The sequence below is a fragment of the Oncorhynchus gorbuscha genome, linkage group LG16 (genome assembly GCF_021184085.1).
Source record: "Oncorhynchus gorbuscha isolate QuinsamMale2020 ecotype Even-year linkage group LG16, OgorEven_v1.0, whole genome shotgun sequence".
In the NCBI taxonomy this organism is placed as follows: domain Eukaryota; kingdom Metazoa; phylum Chordata; class Actinopteri; order Salmoniformes; family Salmonidae; genus Oncorhynchus; species Oncorhynchus gorbuscha.
In genome coordinates, this window is record NC_060188.1 from 83,993,993 (window position 1) to 84,011,473 (window position 17,481).

A 17,481-nucleotide genomic window follows, 5' to 3' on the forward strand; every position below is an offset into this window, starting at 1 on the left:
ATTGCATTCTTGGTGCTTTACCCAGAAATACCATGTCAAAAATAGGATTAAGATTCCATTAATATTATTACTGCTCCGATGCTTTTAGAACCATCTTCCATATAGGAGAAAATAATGCTTTGCCGGTTTTCCTTGCAGGTGTAATTGAATGACGCGCCGCCTACCAATGTCCTTTTTTGTTCATGGTAAATGTCTATTGCATGCTCAAATGTGTATACCAGTAAGTCATGTGAAACGTATTGCTTTACTGGTATTTTGTGCTCCATGAGGTCTGTTTGTGGTCATCACTAGGCAACGAGAGTGTTCAGTTTACAGTACCTGCACGGCAAAGGTGTGTCTGTAAGAGGACACGGTGCTTAACCAGCAAACTATTCTAGGATCACCTGGGGCAGATTCCTTCTCCATCAAAATATTTATGGTACATTATTTAACACCAGGATTACTTCAGGTTGGCACTTTTTCAGTAAAATATATTGATCATCTTTTATGCTTTTTATGCCTGTTTCTGTAGACAGAATGGCCTTAGCAAGTGGACACTGGGTTGCCAAGGAAACGAAAGGTAAACCGCCAAGCCCCAGGTAAGTGTGTGTGTGTGTGTGTGTGTGCTTCTCTCATTGACCGATCAGCTTTTCCCCGTCATCAACTCAGGTATGCCCCCAGTATTTTCTTAACTTGGCTGAACATGCCTCTCTAGAAGCAGATGGAAAAACAACATAGTTGTTTCCATGTTTAATTTCTCCATTTCCACATCTCTCCACCTTCCCAGGCACAGCCATGCGCTAGCTGTGGCTGGGAATATAGCTTTCCTGTTTGGAGGGGTGTCCACCATATCCCATGAGGTCAATCTCACTACCTTATGCTACTAATTGGTTAGCCTATCTAAAACACTGCAATGAACCTAACAAGGTATTTCCCATTGTTCTGTAGGAGGAGCAGCCAGTATATTTGAATGACTTCTACATGCTCACAGGTACAGTATAATTACACTCAATGAGCTCAACCAAACACATGTAGGCTACAACTAAATACCCCTATTGACAGTCTAGATTAATCATAATACAAGCCTTCTTAAACATGCAATATAATGTCATTTCTTACATATGATTACTCAGTTTCAGCCATATGTTTCTAGTTTCAGCCACTCACATCACATGGGAGGTGATGCCACAGAATGGGGTTGTACCCTCAGCAAGAGAAGGACACACACTTTGGTAATTGATATACTGTATACAGCATCTTAACAATTAGGATATCTCAATTACCATTTGAACCTCAGACCATACTAATACGGTATGCTATTTGTCTACAAATCAACCATGGAGACATTCATTGAGACATCTGTTAAGTCTACAGCTTTGACATAGGTAAGATTACAGGGCAGGAAGTCCCTTGGGGCGGCAGGTAGCCTAGTGGTTAGAGCGTTGGGCCAGTAACCGAAAGGTTGCTAGAATCCCGAGCTAACAATGTATAAATTTGTCATTCTGCCCCTGAACAAGGCAGTTAACCCACTGCTCCTAGGCTGTCATTGATAATAAGTATTTGTTCTTAACTGTCTTACCTAGTTAAACAAAGGTTAAATAACATTTAAAAAATTGTACATGTATACTGTAGATATATTCTCCCTGCCTCCGCAGTGTGGTTAAAGGCAAGCTCTACCTGTTTGGAGGAGTGGCCAGTCCACAGGCTGGAGAATGTCTTCCTGGAGTCTACTGCTTTGACATAGGTAAGATTACAGGGCAGGGAGTCCCTGGGTTATTTCAGGGAAGCAGTGTAGATGATAAGAAGGAACTCAGCCTCGACTCAAAGATAACATAATTGGTTAAAACTCCAGATTCTTTGCCACTTCCTGTGTCAATGATGAAAGAGCTTAACTCCCCCAAACTAACATTGCCATAACAACAACAACTTTGAAAGAGTAGTAGCTGTGGCGTTTATTATTTTCACAACCCATGCCATGCTTAGGGTGAGATTGTGATGTTCAATACTGAGTTTGCGGTACAGTTTATTGTAGCTAAAACTACACAGTTTAACACGGAGTAAAGTGTGCCCTCTGGTCTCATATGCTATAGTGTCATTGACGTGGGAGCGGCTTGCCACAGGCGGTGTGTCTCTTAGAACCATCAGACACAGTTCCGTCTCCGTGGGAGACAACATTTATGTCTACGGTGGGCTCCTAGACGGTGTCCCCACTGATGACCTCATGGTGTTCAACACAGGTCAGTATGGGCCAGGGTGGAGCCATGGTCACCACAGGTCAGTATGGGCCAGGGTGGAGCCATGGTCACCACAGGTCAGTATGGGCCAGGGTGGAGCCATGGTCACCACAGGTCAGTATGGGCAAGGGTGGAGCCATGGTCACTTACAAGCATAGCAAACACTTTCATCCAAATCAGTGACCCTGTTGCTGTCAGGTCGAACCCACTGATTAGGAAGTAAATGATAAATAATGCTGCCGTGGAGGTTAACTTAGGTCAGAGGAAATATTTATGCATGTAGAGTAATTCATCTCTTCAGTCTCTTTGGTTCAGAGTGTGACTACTTGTATTTCAGTCTCTCTGAACTGGACCCCAGTCAAGACCACTGGCACTCTGCCATCTGCAAGGTAATTTACACCATCGTAAACATAAGAAGCCTAACTAGTGGTCTCAAATGACAGAAATGAGCTAAAGATTCTCCTGTTGAAAGGATGCATCATTACATTTGCTGGGTTTAGCTGATATTGTACGCCAGAAGACTTGTTTGTTAGCTGTGCTGCATTCCATCACAGAGTGTGCGTGAAAGGTTGCCATGGCACAGTATGTTGACAACAGCAACCAATAGGGTAACGGACGACCTCATGTGAAACTATATCTGAATGCCATCTGTCCTCCATTGAAGCCCCCCAGTACTTGGCACGGTTCAGTCATGACCGGTCCAAGGACGGCCAACAGTCTAGTACGGGCACTCTCATCCTCACCCCAATCCAAATTCACACAGCCCTTGCCTTGCAACAACAGGCTATAGACAACAAGTTTGGCTTCATTTCAGTTCTGAACTTAGTTCAGTTCAGTCCAGTTTTTTGTCAGTACGAACACTTATTTTAGTTTTCACGGATTACACTGTAGCCTAATATATCCCTTGTTGACATGCTCTGATCCTGCAGATGTAGCCTGCTACAGTATTTGCCTGTGTATGTGATGTTCTGTCTTTGTAGATACAACCACACGTTTGCTGTAGTCAGTGAGCAGGTGTTCATGTTTGGGGGATGTGCTGAGGATGGCTGCTACTACAAAGACATTCATGTTCTCAACACGGGTAAATAAATGCTAGTGCTCCTACAGACTTTGCATGGGCTGATATTCTTTACATTTTACACATTTTAGTAAACCCATTGTGACATCATTAGAATAGGGGAATGTTCTAATCAAACCAAAACCTCAGTAAACAACTGTGATGCAAATGTGTAATTCTGAATCATAAATGACATCAAACCGCTGTAATGCTGTTATTCTAAACTCATTGTGACATCAATAATACGTTATTGATGTCACATTGGAATTGTCAGAATAGATGAGGTAAAGAGGTCAATCGAACTCTACCAAAACAATGGAATTTCCATGAAAACGAGTGGGGTAAAGATGCTGTGGGGGAAGATCCCGATTCTACTCATTGCACCCATCAAAATTAGCCTACATTAGGCTATTGTTTATATGTGTATTTTATACTATGTTGAGGGAAAAATCAGAGTATAATCCTTGTATGGATGTCAACCCCAATACATGTTCAAGTCACTGTCACCAATCAACAGCATTATAGTTAAAAACTACTTTGACTACCTCTCACAATTTATGTGTGCTAGCTATGCTACCAGTTTATACAAACAGTAGTTAGCATTTAGCAGTCACTTCTTCTAAACCTAAAAAGGGACTACTTCTAAATGTTATGCAGAGAAAACAGATAAATATATCCAAATAGGACTTCAGTAACCACATTGTGGGCCTGTTTCAATACATCAAACATGACGGATTTGACAACTATCCACTTTGTTAGATCAGATTTGTTGTATGTGCGCCAATCCGGCATTCCATCTTCTTTCCCTCATGGTCTGCGGTCCATTGACCTCTTTGCTGCATCTATGATGCTGAACTGAAGTGACCTCATCCTCAAACAGCCCACAAAGGGTTCCAAAAGGGTTCTGTGGCTGTCCCCATAGAAGAACCCTTTTTGGATCCAGGTAGAACTCTTTTGGGTTCCATGTAGAACCCTCTGGGGAAAGGGGTCTACATGGAACCCAAAAGGGTTCTATCTGGAACCAAAAGGGTTCTACCTGGAACCAATAGGGGTTCTTCAAAGGGTTCTCCTATGGGGATAGCCAAAGAACCCTGTTTGGTTCTAGTTAGCACCTTTTTTTTCTAAGAGTGTTGTGTGACTTCATAAATGACATCACCACCAGCAAACCACAGTGATGTAATGTTGTAATTCTACATTTATTGTGACATAAGTAGTGAATTATTGATGTCACAGTGCAATTATCAGAATGGGGCTCAACTTGTCTGACCTCATCCTCAGACAGCCTATTCCGACATTATGAATAAATCACCAGCAGCAAAACCACTATGATGTAATGTTGTTATTCTAAACTCATTGTGACATCAATAGTGCATTATTAATGTCACAGTGGAATGGGGCTGAAGTGAACTAAAGTGACCTGTCATTCTCAGAAACTCTGGTGTGGCAGAGGTATGGTGTGAAGGGGGAGTCGCCCCTGGCCTGTGCAGGTCAGACCCTCACAGCACATCATGACAAGGTATAAACAACACACTAAATGCCCCCTCACCACCTACCAAAAATATCAAATGATATTGATATTGCCAGGCAACAGAATGCTTGACTCAATAAATCCTTATAGGACTATGAATGTCTACTTTGGTGTTATTCATGTACTCATGCTCTTATTATTTGAATATCATTCAATTCAGGATATTTACTTGTTTGGTGGGAAATGCACCAGTCAGGATGGAACAGTCACATCAACCAATGAAATTCATAAATTAAGCATTGGTAAGTCAAACAGCATCATCACGGTTTCCACTATATTAGCATGGGCATTTGAATACTGCATGTATGCTGCCCTCGTGTGGAAAAAGTCCTTGCACAAAAATCCATCCCTCGTTCCTTCAAGCAATTATTATTTGTTTTCGGAGGTTTGAATAAAGATCCCAGGTTTACAGATAAAGGCCTAGTAGCTGACATTTCCCCTCTTCCCTGTCTCCCCTCCCTCCCTCTACTTGTCTCCCTCCCTGGTCTCTCTCCCTCCCTCTCCCTCCATCTCCACCGCTCCAGCTAAGATGAAATGGAAGGTGCCTCTCTATGTGGGGATTCCTCCGGCCCGCCGTCATGACCATACAGCCTTCATCCTTCACAGCCATGTGTGTGTGTGTGTGCGTGTGTGTGCGTGCTTGGATACGTGTGCATGCACGTGTGTGTCATCTGTCTATCTCTTCCTCTATTTCTCTCTCTTAATGACCTGGTGTTCCTATTATGCAGATATATGTATTTGGTGGCAAAAATGAAGAACAAGAATTCAATGACCTGAAGGTGATGAAATTGATTAACCCATCCGAAAGACAGCCAGGTAACACAGCCTATATCAATTTCAAAGATTTCCAATACTTGGGTAGTTTTTTGCCATTCCGTTACACTTTTACATCTTTCTTCAACCTTTATTTGTGTGTCTCTGGGAGTTTGATGTCATTTGATAAGCCGGTTCTGCACTTCCTTTCTGTTCTTCTAATAGTGATGAAGGAGATTCTATCTGAGTTTGGGCTTCAGGGAGTCAGCCATGGGTTAGTATTTTGTTATGTCAGCTATCCTATTCAAACTACAATTAACATTTTGCTCTCTTTTGCAGACTTATTTTTCTTGTTTGGCTGTGTTATTTTATGTTTACCTACAGATGTAGAATCTTAACCCGTCTCCTACAACAGAAAAATAGTCCTGCAGCAAAACAGGAAATGTCTATTATTGTGTGGATTTTAATGAATTTACATTTCTGTGGTGGTTGATATATTTTTCATAAGGGAAAATCAAGTCTGGAATTTTTGTGGAAATTACAACATTTAGAAGCCTTTTTAAACCCCAAATGCACTACAGGTTTTACATTTCCTGCTTTTGAGGAAGGTAATTTTTCAACAGGATGATCAAGTTAAGATCCTACACCTACACAGTTACAGTTATTCAAATTAGGTTTCAGGTTTCACAAAGCTTTTTCGCTCTCATTTGATCAGCTTCGCGCCGACAAAGGTCCCCAATGTCAAGTATGAGCTGAGTGAGTCTCCATCTCTGTTTTCTGTGAGGACGGATGCAGCTGCCTCTGCACAGGTGGGTCACATGAAAAGCAGTGAACTGTTCATCAAATTGCATAGAAGCATTGTTACTGTGTGATGTAGTAACTTAGTAAAACATTTTAAAGCAGTCAATAAATCAATCAATCAAATGTATTTTTAAAACCGTTCTTACGTCAGCAGTTGTCAGGCAGTTCTATACAGATAACCAGCCTAAAACCTTAAAGAGCAAGCAATGCAGATGCAGATGCAGAAGCGCAATGATTAGGAACAACTCCCTAGAAAGGCAGGAACCTTGGTAGAAACCTAGAGCGGAATCAGGATCCGAGGGGTGGCCAGTCCTTTTCTAGCTGTGCCGGATAGAGATTATAAGAGTACATGGCCCGGTCGTTCTTCAAGACGTTCAACCTTTTGTAGATGACCAGCTGGGTCAAATAAACACCACAGTTGTTATAGAGGGTGCAGCAGTTCAACACCTCAGGAGTAAATGTCAGTTGTCTTTTCATAGCTGAGCATTCAGAGGTGGAAATGGAAGGTCCGAAAAATAATTAGAGAGAGAAAGGGTTGAAACAGCAGGTCCGGCACAAAGTAGCATGTACGGAGAAACAGGTCAGAGTTGCATAGCCTCAGGCATGAACAGCGGAACTGGATTGGTAGCATGGCTGGGTGGAGTGGGGACAGGGACAGGCAAGAGTAGTTAGGCCAGGTAGTCCCGAGGCATGGAGGGAGGGAGGGAGGGAGGGAGGGAGGGAGGGAGGGAGAGAGAGAGAGAGAGAGAGAGAGAGAGAGAGAGAGAGAGAGAGAGAGAGAGAGAGAGAGAGAGAGAGAGAGAGAGAGAGAGAGAGAGAGAGAGAAAGTGACAGAGAGTGACAGAAAGTGACAGAAAGAAACACAGAGAGAGAGAGAAAGAAAAGGAGAGAGAGAAAGAAAGGGAGAAAGACAGAGAGAGAGAGAAAGTCAAAGAAAGAGCGAGAGAGATAGAGTGGCTAGGCTGAGAAACTCTCTTTCTCTCGTTGACTCCCTCAAACTTTCCTTAAGAAAAGCCCACCTTGTAAGACATGCTATTATATCCAGGTAGTAGCAACTTGCTCACATACTGCTTCTATAACAACTTGTAGTCTGTATGTTTATCATGCTGATGTTACATCATTAGGTTACAGCCCAAAGAGACTTCAGTGCCGTCCGAGATGAGGCGATGGATATGATCCATAAAGCTTTCTCCATGCTTGATGGAGAGTTTCAGAAGCTTGACAGGTATTATGTTTTCAATCTAGGTCCAAAGTTTGATAAACAGATCACCTTTGACAAACAGATCACCTTTGACAAACAGGTCAAACATTTTCCTGACCAATAAACTCTTCATTAATTGACTGAGTGACTGACAAACCGATTCATTCATGCATACATTCATTCATGAATTCATCCATTCAATAAGTTATTCATTACTGTAGAGAAAGGTCAGAGCTTGCTCAGTCTGCAGCTGCTCTTCAGTACAAGAGAGAATCTCACCAAGCCCACCATCAGCAACAGGAGGAGGTAAAGGCTCACTCATAGTTCAAGATTATCATTCACTCACTCATTCACTAAATATGTAGCTTTCCAATAGTTCCCCTTTTTGTGTGGTTGAATAATTTCTATTCTATGAAATAATAGTTTTCCAGGAAGAATGATGGAAGCTTTGTTTGTGGTTTTGGTGTTGCAGGAACTACAGGAAATGCTTGAGCGACACAGAGCCCAGAATGAGACCTGGCTACGTGCACGGGCAGAGGAGAATGACAAGGAAAGGAAGGGGCTGTGTAAACTCAGGGTGTGTAGTGGTTACTAACCGCACACATACACACACACACACACACAAACACACAAACAGTAGCACAAACATAAACATGCATGCAGTTCCAGGTGTAGAATTAGAAGTGTATTCCTGAAGTGTAGGAGATTACATGTGAAGTTGTATTCAGTTCAGTTTTATTTCTAGTGGATGATCACATGACATTATGGGTTTTTGGGGAGTGTATGACAGTTGTACCCTTCAGCACTAGGCTACCAGAAAACCCCTCATCTGTTCAGAAAAGGTAGCCGTCCACCTATGAATACGCCCATGTGCTTTTTCTGAAGTGTACGCTCAATGTCCTGCTGAAAGCCAGGTATAGGGCATCTTTTTTTCCATAGAATTAGGTATTAGAATACTAGAACTGAGATTAACCTTCTTATGATGGTCCAAGGGTCAGTCATGTTTGTCAGGGAGTTGGTCAACCATGGTTAGCCAGTGCTCTGATAAGATAATGTGTAAAATAGTAAATGTGAAGAATTTATCTGCACTGTGCCTTCAGAAAGTATTCACACCCTTTGACTTTTTACACATTTTTTTGTGTTACAGACTGAATTTAAAATGTATTAAATTGAGATTAAATTGTGTCACTGACCTACACACAATACCCCATAATGTCAAAGTAGAATTATGTTTGAAGATTTTTTTTAAAACACATTCATTACAAAGGAAAAGCTGAAATGCATTGAGTCAATAAGTATTCAACCCCTTTGTAATGGCAAGCCTAAATAAGTTCAGGAGTAAAACGTTGTATAATACGTTGCATGGACTCTGTTTAACATGCTTTTTGAATGACTACCTCATCTTTGTACCCCACATATAATTATCTTTAAGGTTCCTTTAGTCGAGCAGTGAATTTGAAACGCAGATTCAACCACAAAGCCCAGGGAGGTTTTCCAATGCCTCGCAAAGAAGGGCACTTATTGGTAGATGGGTAAAACAAAACAAAAAAGACATTGAATATCATGGTGAAGTTATTAATTACACTTTGTCTGGTGTATCAATACACTCAGACACCACAAAGATACAGGCGTCCTTCCTAACTCAGTTGCCGTAAAGGGATTTCACCGTGAGGCCAATGGTGACTTTAAAACAGTTACATAGTTTAATGGCTGTGATAGGAGAAAACTGAGGATGGATCAACAACATTGTAGTTACTCCACAATACTAACCTAAATGACAGACTGAAAAGAAAGAAGCCTGTACAGAATAAAATATTCCAAAACATGCATGCTAATGTAACAGTATAATTTTAAACCGTCCCCTCACCCATACCCGGGCGCGAACCAGGGACCTTCTGCACACATCAACAACAGTCACCCTCGAAGCGTCGTTACCCATCGCTCCACAAAAGCCACGGCCCTTGCAGAGCAAGGGGAACTACTACTTCAAGGGCTCAGAGCAAGTGACGTAACCGATTGAAACGCTATTTAGCGCACACCGCTAATTAAGCTAGCCGTTTCACATCCGTAACACTCACCCCCCTTTTGACCTTCCTCCGCAGCAACCAGTAATCCGGGTCAACAGCATCAATGTAACAGTATAATTTTAAACCGTCCCCTCGCCCATACCCAGGCGCGAACCAGGGACCTTCTGCACACAACGACAACAGTCACCCACAAAGCGGCGTTACCCATCGCTCCACAAAAGCCGCAGCCCTTGCAGAGCAAGGGAAAACACTACTTCAAGGTCTCAGAGCAAGTGATGTAACCGATTGAAACGCTATTTAGCGCACACCGCTAACTAAGTTAGCCGTTTCACATCCGTTACACTCACCACCCTTTTGACCTTCCTCCTTTTTCCGCAGCAACCAGTAATCCGGGTCAACAGCATCAATGTAACAGTATAATTTTAAACCGTCCCCTCACCCATACCCGGGCGCAAACCAGGGACCCTCTGCACACATCAACAACAGTCACCCACGAAGTATCGTTACCCATCGCTCCACAAAAGCCGCGGCCCTTGCAGAGCAAGGGGAACTACTACTTCAAGGTCTCAGAGCAAGTGACGTAACCGATTGAAACGCTATTTAACGCACACCGCTAACTAAGCTAGCCATTTCACATCCGTTACACATGCTGTTTGCAATAAGGCACTAAAGTAAAATTGCTAAATATTGGCAAAGAAATTAACTTTATGTCCTGAATACAAAGCGTTATGTTTGGCGCAAATCCAATACAACATCACTGAGTACCACTCTTCATATTTTCAAGCATGGTGGTGGCTGCATCATGTTATAGGTATGCTTGTCATCGACTGGGGAGTTTTGGGGGAGATAAATACAAATGGAATAGAGCTAAGTACATGCAAAATCCAAGAGGAAAACCTGGTTCAGTTTTCTTTCCAACAGACACTGAGAGAGACAAATTTACCTTTCAGCAGGACAATAACTGTCAAAACTTCTCCCGAAGTCGTTTCCTCTCCTTGTTTGGGCGGTGTTCGGCGATCGACGTCTTCTAGCCATAGCCAATCCATTTTTTATTTTCCATTTGTTTCTGTCTTGTTTTCCCACACACCTGGTTTTCATTTCCTCATTACGTTTTGTGTATTTAACCCTCTGTTCTCCCCATGTCTTTGTGTGGTATTGTTTGTTTGTAAGTGCTTGTGCACATGTTGACTGGTGCGCATCAGGTTTTGTACCCAAGTTGTTATCTTCTTGATGATGTTGGTTTTGGTATTAAACTGCTCCGGCTATTACCTAGTTCTGCTCTCCTCCATCTGACATCCCTGCCACCAGTTGCCCACCCCTAACAGAATACCACACCCGAATATGGATTCAGCAGGAGCAGGTGCCACTGATATGGAGATCGAGGAGCGCATCCAGGAACCCACAGCGATGCTCCACCATCTCGGCGCCGCCATGGACCGCGTCATCCAAGCTATGGACCGCTGGGAGAGACGGAGAGTTCCTCCAGCACCTCCACCAGCACAACAGGGGCCTGCACTACTCACTCCCCCTGCACCCGGTTCCAGTGGGATTCGCCTCACCCTCCCCGGGGAGTATAATGGGACGGCTGCCGCTGCCAGGATTTCCTGTTGAAAGTTGGAGTTATACCAGGCAACCATCCACCCAGCTCCTTCGGGCCGTGAGAGGGTGTCCGCCCTCGTCTCATGCCTCTCTGGGAAACCCCTGGAGTGGGCCAACGCTGTATGGTGGGAAAGAGATGCGGTGCTGGACTACTTTGAGGAGTTCTCCCTTCGATTCCGGGCAGTCTTCAACCACCCGCCTCAGGGCAGAGAGGTGGGTGAACGTCTTTTCCACCTGCGGCAGGGGACGAGGAGCACACAGGAGTTCGCTTTGGACTTTCAAACCCTGGCCTCTGGAGCGGGATGGAACGACAGGGCCCTGATTGACCACTATCACTGCAGTTTGCACGAGGACGACCGACGAGAGTTGGCCTGCAGAGACACCACCCTCAACTTCGACCAGCTGGTGGACCTGTCCATTCGGCTGGATAACCTGCTGGCTACCCGCGGACGTCCAGATTGAGGTCTGTTGGTTCTTTCCCCCAGCACTACCGCTCCGATGCCCATGGAGTTGGGAGGTACTGCGCTCAGGGAGACCGGAGGAGGTTCCGGCGTTTCCCGTGGTGCTAGACCTACCATGGTTAGCTTGTCATGACCCCACTGTTTCGAGGCAGTGGAGGGCTCTCGCGGGGTGGTCGCGAGAGTGCTCGGGGAGGTGTTTAGGGGTTTCCGTAGGTGCTACTATGGTGGAAAGTCCAGACCACAGTGCGCATTCCCCCCGAATATGCCGATTTGGCTCACGCCTTCTCCAAAAAGAAGGCGACTCACTTACCACCCCATCGATGGGGGGATTGTGCGATAAATCTCCTGGTAGACGCTGCACTTCCCAGGAGTCACGTGTATCCTCCGTCACAGGTGGAGACGGTGGCTATGGAAACATATGTCTCCGAATCCCTGCGTCAGGGGTACATTCGGCCCTCCACTTCCCCCTCCTCGTGTTTCATTTTTGTGAAGAAGATGGAGGGAAGTCTTCGCCCGTGCATTGACTATCAAGGCCTTAATCAGATAACTGTGAGGTACAGTTACCCGCTACCTCCTATCGCCATGGGGATTGAGTCAATGCACGGGGCGCGCTTCTTCACCAAACTTGATCTCAGGAGTGCTTACAACCTGGTGCGTATCTGGGAGGGAGACGAGTGGAAGACGACGTTAAGTACGACCTCAGGGCATTATGAGTACCTCGTCATGCCATATGGGTTGATGAATGCTCCACCAGTCTTCCAAGCCTTTGTAGATTACATTTTCAGGGACCTGCACAGGCAGGGTGTAGTGGTGTATATGAATGACATTCTGATATACTCCGCTACACGCGCCAAGCATGTGTCCCTGATGCGCTAGGTGCGTGGCCGACTGTTGGAGCATGACCTGTACGCCAAGGCTGAGAAATGTCTGTTCTTCCAACAGTCCGTCTCCTTCCTAGGGTACCGCATTTCCACCTCAGGGGTGCAGATGGAGAGTGACTGCATCTCAGCCGTGCGTAATTGGCCGACTCCCACCTCGGTAAAGGAGGTGCAGCGGTTTCACTGGTTTGCCTATTACTACTGGAGGTTTATCCGAGGTTTTGGTCAGGTAGCCCATTACCTCACTGCTGAAGGGGGTACCGGTATGTTGGCAGTGGTTGGTTGAGGCGGACAGGGCCTTTGGTCACCTGAGGGCTCTGTTTACCTTGGCTCCTGTGCTGGCCCATCCGGATCCCTCTTTGGCAATCATTGTGGAGGTGGACGCATCCGAGGCTGGGATAGGAGCCATGCTCTCTCAACGCTCAGGTACGCCACCGAAGCTTCACCCCTGAAATTATTGTAGAGGAAGCTCAGCCAGGCGGAGGGAAACTATGACTTGGGGGACCGGGAGTTGTTGGCTGTCGTCAAGGCTTTGAAGGCGCGGCGACATTGGCTTGAGGGGGCTAAACATCCTTTTCTCATCTGGACTGACCACCGCATTCTGGAGTACATCCGGACGGTGAGGAGACTGAACCCTCGCCAGGCAAAGTGGGCCATGTTTTTCACCTGTTTTGTTTTCACCCTTTCTTACAGACCAGATTCCCAGAACGTGAAGGCAGACGCACTGTCCCGGCTGTATGACACAGAGGAGCGGCCCATGGATCCCACCCCCATACTCCCGGCCTCCTGCCTGGTGGTGCCGGTAGTGTGGGAGCTCGTCGTGGACATTGAGCAGGTGTTGTGTGCAGAACCCTCTCCCCTCCAGTGTCCCGCTGGGCGTCTGTATGTTCCGTCTACTGTTCGTGACCGGCTGATCTATTGAGCCCAACCGTCAGCCTCCTCTGGTCATCCAGGCATCGGTCGGACGGTTAGCTGTCTGAATGGGAAGTACTGGTGGCCCACTTTGGCTAAGGACGTGAGGGTTTATGTTTCCACCTGCTCGGTGTGCGCCCAGTGTAAGGCTCCTAGGCACCTGCCCAGAGGTAAGCTACACCCCTTACCCTTTCCACAGTGGCCATGGTCACACCTGTCGATCGATTTCCTGACCGATCTCCCCTCATCACAGGGAAAAACCACGATCCTGGTTGTTGTGGATCGTTTCTCTAAGTCCTGCCATCTCCTCCTGCTGCCCGGGTCTCCCTTTGGCCCTACAGACTGCGGAGGCCTTGTTTACACACATATTCCGGCACTACGGGGTGCCTGAGGACATAGTGTCTGATCAGGGTCCCTAGTTAACTTCGAGGGTCTGGAGGGCGTTCATGGAACGTCTGGGGGTCTTAATCAGCCTTACCGGGGTTTTCACCCCGAGAGTAACAGGCAGGTGGAGAGAGTAAACCAGGATGTGGGTAGGTTTCTGAGGTCTTGTTGCCAGGACCGGCCGGGGGAGTGGGCAGCGCTCGTTCCCTGGGCCGAGATGGCTCAGAACTCGCTCCGTCACTCCTCTACTAACCTCCCCCCCTTCCAGTCCATACTGGGGTATCAGCCGGTTCTGGCTCCTTGGCATCAGAGTCAGACCGAGGCTCCTGCGGTGGAGGACTGGTTCCGGTACGCGGAGGAAACATGGGACGCCACCCATGTTCACCTTCTGTGTGCTGTGCTGCTCCAGAAAGCCAGCGTAGACCATCACCGCAGACCGGTTCTGGCTCTCGACCCGAAACCTGCCCCTCCGCCTGCCCTGCCGGAAGCTGGGTCCGCGGTTTGTGGGGCCATTTAAAGTCCAGAGGAGACTGAACGAGGTGAATTACAGGTTACATCTTCCCCCCGATTACCGTATTAACCCCTCATTCCAGGAGTCTGAGGTGCGGGAGGTTCCTCCGCCCCTTCTGGACATCAAGGGGGCCCCGGCGTACTCCGTTTGTTCCATACTGGATTCGATGCATCGGGCGAGAGGCCTTCAGTACCTCGTGGACTGGGAGGGGTATGGTCCGGAGGAGAGATGCTTGGTTCTGGTGGAGGACGTGTTGGTCCCGTCAATGCTGCGGGAGTTCCACTGTCATCTGTCCGGATCACCCTGCGCCTCGCCCTTCGCCCTGCGCCTCGCCCGTCGGCGCAATGCTGGTGCCACGCATCTAGGGGCAGGGGTACTGTCACGACTTCTACCAAAGTCGGTTCCTCTCCTTGTTCGGGCGGTGTTCGGTGGTCAACGTCACCGGTCTTCTAGCCATCGCCGATCCATTTTTCATATTCCATTTGTTTTGTCTTGTTTTCCCACTCACCTACCTATTTCCTCATTACGTGTTGTGTATTTAACCCTCTGTTCCCCCCATGTCTTTGTGTGGTATTGTTTGTTTGTAAGTGCTTGTGCACATGTTGACTGGTGCACGTCGGGTTTTGTACCCAAGTTGTTATTTTCTTGATGCCTTTGGTTTTGGTATTAAACTGCCCCGGCTATTACCTAGTTCTGCTCTCCTGTGTCTCACTTCCCTGCCACCAGTTATGCACCCCTAACAATAACCTAAGATACAAGGCCAAATATACACTGGAGTTGCTTACCAACACGACATTGAATGTTCCGGAGTGGCCTAGTTACAGTTTTGACTTAAATCGGCTTGAAAATCTATAGCAAGACTTGGAAATGGCTGTCGAGCAATGATCACCAACCAACTTGACAGAGCTTGAAGAAATTAAAAAAGAACCAGGTGCAAATATTGTACAATCCAGGTGTGCAAAGCCCGTAGAGATTTACCCTGAAAGACTCACAGCTATAATCGCTGCCAAATGTGATTAGAACATGTTTTGACTCATTGGGTTGAATACTTATGTAATCAAGATATATGTTTCACTTTTCATACATTTTTACAAAATGTAGAATTTTTCTTCCACTTTGAATTTACAGAGTATTTTGTGTAGATGGTTAACAAAAAAACGACAAATCAATTTTAATTCCACCTTGTAACACCATCAAAATGTGGGAAAGAAACAATGTCTATGGATGTGGAAATCAAGACCGTTCCGAACGGCACCAAAAATGATATGTCCAAAGGGCATCTGCGCCGACTTGTGCTTACTGGGGTGTAGTCTACCATGTCAGCCTGCATTGGAATTTTATGAATGCCCATCCATGTGGTAGGCCCACTGTTTGTAAAATAGGCAGTTGCGTTGGCTTTATTTGTCCTGATGTCTTTGACTAAACAATTTGGCTATTCAAGCTCTGAATATCAGCTACCCAACTTTATCAGAAGTTATCCTATTTGAAATGTTTTTTTATAGCTAGGATCAGCTTGTAAAAAAATGTATGGATACAAACTTGAAACCACTGATCATAATAATGGGATGAAACTCCTGGATAATAGTTGTGATTGTCCATTCCATATTGCCCCTGTTACTTTGACCGTTACAGTTTTTAGGATATGTTGTTTATTAACATGACAGCACATTTTTTATTTGATTGATCGCCATTTGGGTTAGGCTATTTGCAGTGGTGTAAAAATACTTTTAAAGTACGACTTAAGTAGTTTTTTGGGGTATCTGTACTTTACTTATATTTTTACTTCACTACATTCCTAAACAAAATAATGTACTTATTACTCCCTACTTTTACTTATCTTTACTTTTACTCAAGTATGACATTGAGTACCTTTTCCACCACTGACTATTTGATTGGAGAAACCTGCATCATGATGTAAAAAGTGTCTATCTCATTACATTGTCATACATTTTATCTCCAGCCTTTGCTACAGAAAATGCAACATACTATTTCTACCATATCCTATATCTGCTACATGATTTATGTTAGATACATTTTTTTGACGGAACGTTGGTGGATCGCTGTGTGCTGGGAATGGACAAGAAAAATATGTTGCTGTCCCTGCTTTTGACAAAGTGGGCACTGGTGATTACAGGGTGGCATCAGCGCTCACCTAAAAAGCTAATATGCCGCTGGTTGAGAAAATTGCTAATTATTTTTGGGCCGAATTATTTTAGGTTTCATGTGTTATTGGATGTGCGTCTTGGACAGTTTAGCTCCGAAAATGCCGTCCTCGTCAATCTGCCGCGATACGCGGCCGATCCTTCCTAATGTGAGGGTCTAGTAATTTAATAGGATCTTTATGCCTTTTTCATACATTTTCCCTCTCTCTTCCAAGGAGGAGATTGTGCACGAGCAGGGTAGACTGGAAGAGGAACAGGGAAACATCCAGAAACGCAGCGAACATCTCCTATCCATCATGCAACAGTTTAAAGGCATGTAAAGACACGTAACCATGGCAACCAACTTGGACGTGCCGAGTTTGTGGGTGTGGCTTACTTTCCAAGGATGACTAACTTCCAAGGATGACTAACTCAAAAGCATCTGTAAAAAGGAAATGTGACATTCATTTGTGTTTTTCCACTGGTGGGTGTGTTTGAATAGTTAGCATTTTGTGCATAGCTAAGATTAACTTTTGTTGTCTTTTGCCAGATAGTCATAATATCTTTAGCGAGACAGGGGGATAATTTTGACACTGTCAAAAGAAAAAACACCACTAAAGGCATTTGTTTAAACCTCAGGAATGGTTGCTAAAAAATTCCTAGGACATATCAAAATTGGTCATGATAGGTCTAAGCAAAATGTTGTAAAGGAGAATAATTAACTGAGTTGTAGATTGATGTAGAATAATCATGTTCATAAAAATGTTGGATTATTTGGCATATCTTGTCAAATCTGCATAAAACAACTTTCTGTTCCCTCATCTTTCAAATAATGCTACACTGAAGGTTTACACTTTTATGAACATACTTTAAAATAACTGACGGAATGTTATATTCTAAATGTGGGCAAACCCTGTATGGGAATAGATAACTCACAAATTAAACCAATAAAATTATAGAAAAAAATGATTTGCATAAGAATTGGTTGTCAATTAAATAATTTACTCAAAGAGTT

The 17,481-nt window shown here is 45.0% G+C and overlaps 1 protein-coding gene across 3 annotated transcripts; it reads left to right on the top strand.

The window, feature by feature from the left end:
* Positions 1 to 324: 324 nt before the first annotated feature.
* zmp:0000001301 (rab9 effector protein with kelch motifs) lies at positions 325 to 17,478 on the top strand. 3 transcript variants are annotated; one of them, XM_046306725.1, is made up of 19 exons: positions 325 to 418; positions 512 to 578; positions 767 to 839; positions 928 to 970; positions 1,133 to 1,211; positions 1,635 to 1,723; positions 2,070 to 2,216; positions 2,551 to 2,602; positions 3,194 to 3,294; positions 4,701 to 4,786; positions 4,959 to 5,040; positions 5,323 to 5,408; positions 5,527 to 5,614; positions 5,777 to 5,825; positions 6,267 to 6,360; positions 7,477 to 7,577; positions 7,775 to 7,859; positions 8,026 to 8,130; positions 16,703 to 17,478. In XM_046306725.1, the coding sequence occupies exons 2-19, from the start codon at positions 517 to 519 to the stop codon at positions 16,805 to 16,807; spliced, it is 1,527 nt and encodes a 508-aa protein (XP_046162681.1). In that variant the 5' UTR covers positions 325 to 418; positions 512 to 516; the 3' UTR covers positions 16,808 to 17,478. The 3 variants fall into 3 exon arrangements, with proteins under 3 accessions (XP_046162681.1, XP_046162683.1, XP_046162682.1); XM_046306727.1 differs by having other exon boundaries at positions 345 to 418; positions 512 to 559; XM_046306726.1 differs by having other exon boundaries at positions 378 to 418; positions 516 to 578.
* The last annotated feature ends 3 nt before the right edge of the window (positions 17,479 to 17,481 follow it).

Coding starts and splice junctions, on each gene's coding strand:
- zmp:0000001301 (XM_046306725.1), top strand. CDS start 517: ATGGCCTTAGCAAGTGGACACTGGGTTGCCAAGGAAACGAAAGGTAAA. Junction 3,295..4,700: donor CATTCATGTTCTCAACACGG/GTAAATAAATGC, acceptor TGTCATTCTCAG/AAACTCTGGTGTGGCAGAGG. Junction 6,361..7,476: donor ATGCAGCTGCCTCTGCACAG/GTGGGTCACATG, acceptor TTACATCATTAG/GTTACAGCCCAAAGAGACTT.